The sequence below is a fragment of the Kryptolebias marmoratus genome, linkage group LG1, assembly GCF_001649575.2.
Source record: "Kryptolebias marmoratus isolate JLee-2015 linkage group LG1, ASM164957v2, whole genome shotgun sequence".
In the NCBI taxonomy this organism is placed as follows: domain Eukaryota; kingdom Metazoa; phylum Chordata; class Actinopteri; order Cyprinodontiformes; family Rivulidae; genus Kryptolebias; species Kryptolebias marmoratus.
The window spans coordinates 34,355,664-34,361,369 of record NC_051430.1 but is presented as its reverse complement, the minus strand read 5'-3'; the positions used below and the strand labels follow the sequence as shown (position 1 = coordinate 34,361,369).

At 40.8% G+C, this 5,706-nt stretch overlaps 1 protein-coding gene across 1 annotated transcript in view; it reads left to right on the top strand.

The window, feature by feature from the left end:
* cog5 (component of oligomeric golgi complex 5) overlaps positions 1–5,706 on the top strand; it is a 63,757-nt gene that overhangs the window by 1,450 nt on the left and 56,601 nt on the right. The window contains exons 3-6 of the mRNA XM_017438211.3: positions 1,024–1,081; positions 2,007–2,061; positions 2,497–2,566; positions 2,804–2,924. Of these exons, the coding sequence (XP_017293700.1) occupies positions 1,024–1,081; positions 2,007–2,061; positions 2,497–2,566; positions 2,804–2,924 (304 nt within the window). The remainder of the gene's footprint in view (positions 1–1,023; positions 1,082–2,006; positions 2,062–2,496; positions 2,567–2,803; positions 2,925–5,706) is intronic.

Here is a 5,706-nt window from a genome sequence, read left to right as displayed (position 1 = left end):
TTGCAGTTTTCCGGGAGTTTGTTCCAGATTGATGGTGCATAGAAACTGAAAGCTGCTTCTCCATGTTTGGTTCTGGTTCTGGGGATACAAAGTAGACCAGAACCAGAAGACCTGAGTGTTCTGGAGGGTTGATACGACGATAAGAAGTCTTTAATCCGTTCAGTGATTTATAAACTAATAGAAGTATTTTAAAGTCTATTCTCTGAGCTACAGGGAGTCAGTGTAGGGACTTTAAAACCGGGTGATGGGCTCTATTTTTCTGGTCTTGGTGAGAACACGAGCAGCAGCTGCAGCTGTCTGATTGAGTTTTTTGGCAGAACTGTGAAGACACTGTTGCAGAAATCGAGGCGACTAAAGATGAACGCCTGCATCTTGTTGTGACATTAGTCCTTTAATTCTGCAGATGTTCTCCAGGTGGTAGAAACTGTTTTTATGTCCCTTCAGGTTCAGATCTGTCCATCACTACACCCAGGTTTCAGATCACTAGTCTTTAGCTGTAATACCTGAAGCTGAGCGCTGACTCTTCATCGTTCCTCTTTAGGTCCAAAGATGATAATTTCATTCTTGCTTCTGTTACCAGGTCTGATCTAAATACTAGGCTGCAGCGATCTTCAGGCACTTTGTGGTTTGATTGTGTTTTAGAGGGCTGCAAATGTGATTATAAAACAATAACAATGCATCCATAATCAGCCCTCAAAACAAAATCCTGAGCAAAAGAAACAAAATGGACCTTTTTTGGCTGTCAGGATCGAGTTTTTATCGTGGCTCCAAAGGGCGAAACAGCAGATCCTTCACAATAAAAGTTGCAAAATGGACTTTAGGGCTGCATAACTGATCATCATCTCAGTATTAGTGAGTGCAGCTTCACTATTGGACTGCAGTTAATTCTAGGTGAGTCTCACTGATACCCACATGGTGAGAGGATACAGTGAGAGAAGTAGAGAAATAAGGAAACTATGGGTTTATCAACAAAATGCTCTTCATGTGCATTTATATTGGTTTTTTATTTTGTTTTAATTACAGGTTGTGGAAAGACATGAAGACTTGTTGGCTCAGGCAACTGGGATCGAGTCTCTAGAAGGTAATCAACCACTTTTCTTGATAAAATGATTTGTAGCAGTTTTTGTCTCATGTACAAAAATATGGAATTTGATTTCAGTGCTTCGTGAGTCTGGAAAAACACGAGTATTTCCAAACTATGTAACCATGTTTTTCTAAAAAAATATATAAAAAACTACAATTTCTAAATGTTCCTTATATGAAAGGAATATTTTTTCATATTGGCTGTCAAATTACTGTTTATTTGCATCTATTTTGATGTCAAAAATAGCTGAAAAATAAGCAAAAGAAGTCAGGAAAAGTGTGAAAATTTCCAAATGGAAAGAGATGAAAATCAGAGGCGGCGCTGCCGAAGTGTTCAGTTCTTTGGGTCAGATGCTAAAAACATCTAAGAATATGTCCAAAGTAAGAGCAACTAAAGCCTAATAAAGCTAAACAATAAGAAAAAGAAAATACCTTTTTGGAATTGATTTAAGCCACTATCCCACTAAGATGGGACAAAACTGTGAATGGAAAACTCATTTGTTGCCTGCTTTGTACCGACACTGGCAGCTGCCCTCGAGTTTATGATGATTTAAGTTTATTTTGGACCGGATTGGTCGTAACTCGGGTCATTTTACAGATATTGAGCTAAAGTTTGGCGTGGCAGCAGCTGAGCATCGTCCTCCGAACATTAAAACGTCTCATGAGATCTCCTGGAGTGTCCTGCGTGTTTCCTGTGTTTCTCTTGATTCCAACGAATGAAAGAGGAGCCGACATGTCGGAGAATTCGCTCAGCTGCAGAAACGCGCAGCTTGGTCGCCCTCGAGGACTGGGATCGGTCGCCATTCAGATTCTCAGCGTTGTGGTTATCGTGTTTGGCCACCAGAGGGAGCCAAAACTCCTCAAACATCCGCTAACACAGAAGAGTGCCAGTTTTCTGAAAGAGACTTTGTTTTTTATTTTAGGTGTTCTCCAGATGATGCAGATCAGGATCAGTGCTCTGCAGGCTGCCGTTGACAGGTGAATCCAATAAATCCTCCACACTTACGGCCCCGTCTCGTTTAGCTTGCAGAACTGAGAGGATTCCTCAACTCCGATATTCACACTACTTTTTTAAGACCTTAAATCAAACAATGAGCGTCTCTTTGTTAAAGCAGATTTAAGTAACTTTAGGAATCTGCCAATTTTATTCTTTTATATTTGCAAAAAGAAAACCTGCAGTTCAGCTGATGTTCAGAGAAACAATCTTTTCTATCAGCTTAGATAATAAGGAGTCATCATATCCAAGGTCACTTCATCATACAGATAATCATTTGTGTTTTCATCCTTTCTTAGCATGCATGCACAATCCAAAAAAGTATATTTATAAAGTAAAATAATAAAACTGTAAAAAAAAAGTCTAATCCACGATGTTTTAATCTGCTGTCCTAACGTTGAAACTGAATTTCTCTCCAGGATAAGAACGAAGATTGTTGATCCGTATAACAAGATCGTGGCCCGGATCACCCAGTTAGCCAGACTGCAGGTAAGGAGAACAACAATCTGTGTACGGTTCGTTCTTTGGTTTTTTGTCGTTTCAAAATAAAAGTGCAAAAACAAAACAAGCATGTGGGTTTTTTTTTCGATGTTTTTTCGATGTTTGTGTAGCATTAGCAAAAAAAATCTGACTTTAATGACTCTTTCAGGAAGTAACCACAGATATTGAGCTGAAACAGCTGAGAGTTTTGTCGTTTGTCTCACGGCCGACGTGTTTGTGCGTCAGGTGGCGTGCGACCTGCTCCGGAGGATCATTCGCATCCTGTATCTGAGCAAGCGTCTGCAGGGCCAGCTGCAGGGGGGCAGCAGGGAGATCACCAAGGCCGCTCAGAGCCTCAACGAGCTGGGTAAGGCTCGCCGCGTTTCCTCCGAGAAGCACATTTCATCATCTTTAAATACTGTTTTGAACATTTTGCATCAACGAAAGGGAACAAGCTCCCCTTTATTTTGGAGAAAATTAAAAAAAGGTCATATAAGTACATAAACACACATCAAGCTTCATCCCTGTGGTGCTCGGTTCAGAACGATCTAAATGATCAGCCTGATATTTGTATTTTTTCCAGTTTAAGAGCATAAATTACTCCTCTAATCCTGCTTGTTTATGTCAGCAGAGATGTCTAATTTATTAGTAGAGTTGTGATATTAGGTCCATTTTAGTCGGAGTAGGTCGTGATCTAAACAAGGCAAATAAGGCTTTTAGTTACATTAAATAAGGTGAGAGTAATTTCAGATCAGAACCTCTTCAGGAAGAGATCAATGATGGATTTTCATTGGTTGGTTTGATTAATTCTTATTTTAACGACTTTTGTCCATCTCAGGTTCTCTTTCCTTAACAAAAGGGTACAAACAGATGTTTCTACAGCTGTATATATTAAATAAAATGGCGTTGATTGTTTGTTGGGCACTCCAGACTTGTTAGCACCATCACACTGCTGCGAGTTATGTTTCAGAAAAGCAAATGTGCAAGACCATCATAATTTTCACAAACCAGAAGGTTTTGCTGGAACATTACTGTACTTGTTTGTATAAGAGCTGAATTAACGTTTTCCAGAAGCTGCAGTCTTAACTCGGCCCACATGTTGTTACAGCTCCTAATGCCCCTTTTACACCGGTGCTAATTCAGAAGTCCAGCTCTACCCGGCTGGCCCTGCTCCAAAGCAGGGACCAAAGAAGCAGGGCTGGCCCTGCTTCGAAGCAGGGACTGGCCTCGAAAAAATGTCGGTGGAAAGGTCTGCAAAGCGAGCTGAGTAGAGTGGAGCCAGGACCTTTTAGAGCCGGTGGAAAAGGGGCATTTGTGTCTTACCTTCCTGAGCAGCGTGTCTGGTCGTGGCGCGTGATGAAGCGTGATATGAAGCTGATGTCATCCTCCATCACGCGCTCTTTTCTGTTCGCTGGCTGTCAGCCCGGCACGGAGCACCTCGTGAGCTCCTGACCTTCTGCTTGTCCTTTTTACAAGAGCGGCCTCGTTTTGGAGCCAGAGCGGGTCAGACTGCCGGGCTGCATCGGCTCGTGTTTGCATTTCCCTCGTTTTAATCAGCACTAACGACAAGCAAAACTTGAGCATGAATGTGACATTTATCAGGATCTCAGTCAGCTCTGTATCACAGCATGGTGTCATTCTGTTGTCGGCGGAGGGAAAGTGACATTGATGGCGTCCGAGTCGGTTATCTAGGTGCTACACTCCTGTTTATCTCGGGGCTTTAAGCAAACTAGAGCAGGTTCCAGAGGACAAGTGACCATTTATCATACCACACACACACACACACACAGTTAAATCTGCAGACTAGTCGAGGTCATTGTCTGCAAAGGGCATTTAAACTTTCTCTCAGGTGTCTCTGATCCGTCTCAGTTTCGTCTTAGGAGCTGAAGATCTGTATTTTCCAGCTCTCCAGGACTAAAACCCACGCCGATGATGAACTGGTCTTTGTTTCTGAAGTCTACTTTAGTAGAATAAATCATAAATGTGGGTGCAAAGCAAACTGAGGCGATACGATGTGGGAGGAGGCGGGCGATGAAATGTTCCTTTCGAGCCGCTGTGCAGAATGTGGCCACGTAACCCAAAACGTAGTTTATTATTTATTCCTTCGGGAAGGCTCTGATGTGGGAACGATAGGGAAATAATAGTGCAGCAAATTACAGTCCCTCCAGGATTTCATGGGCATTTTTTTCTAAAAGTTGCATTTTTTTTTTTTACTAAAATCAATAAAAACCATAACTTTTAATATATAAACCAAAAATCCTTCCTGGTTTTGTAAGATAATTCCCAACAAACATTCTTTCTGAGTTATTTGGGGTTATTTTGTATTCCACGCTACACAAACCCACAAAGAAGAGACTAGACCACAGAAACGGTGGCGAATCACTTCAGAAACAATAAATATTGGGTTAAAGTTGCGGGAAAGTTGCGGTGTTTTGGGCAAAGTTTGCTTGATTTCGCGTTAATAGTTGCGATTGCAACGTCGCAAAATCCTGGAGGGTCTGAAATTATAATACCTGATTATTATAAGAGTGGACCAACTTGACAGGATGTTTCTCTGGAACCACAGATGGGGAAACCCGAAGCCAAGTGAAAAATAAACCTCGTTCTTCTGTGCAGGCTAAAAACATTTAAAGTTTTTACTTTAAATGTAATACTGATTTTAAAATATGATTTATTTGCTTTTATTTAAAAATAGAACAATTGCTGCCTCAAAAACATCACATATATATTCTAGTTATAACATATTATGCTGGATAGAGTTTTTATTTATAGGCAGATATAAATAGAAAGACGGAGACAGAAGTGAACATGTTGAGTCTGGTTTGTCCTGAACACACGTGTCAAAGTCAAGGCCCGCGAGCCAGATCCGGCCCTCTGTAACATTTCATCCGGCCCTCTAGTCTGGTTCAGATCGAGTCTCTGATTCTTATTTTGCTTAAAATAACTGAAGTTTTCTCTGACAGTGACTTAGAAGCCAACAATATATAGTTTTAATTTCTGTCTGATCAGGTTTTTGTCTGTTTTAATGTTAAAAACTTCATTTAAAAGCTGAGTGAGGCGTAAGAAATGACAGCTAATGATGAGCTTTTTGAAGTTTGATCTATTTGTCTGTGTTCATTAAAGTCTGTTTGCTCTAAATTCTGTATAAT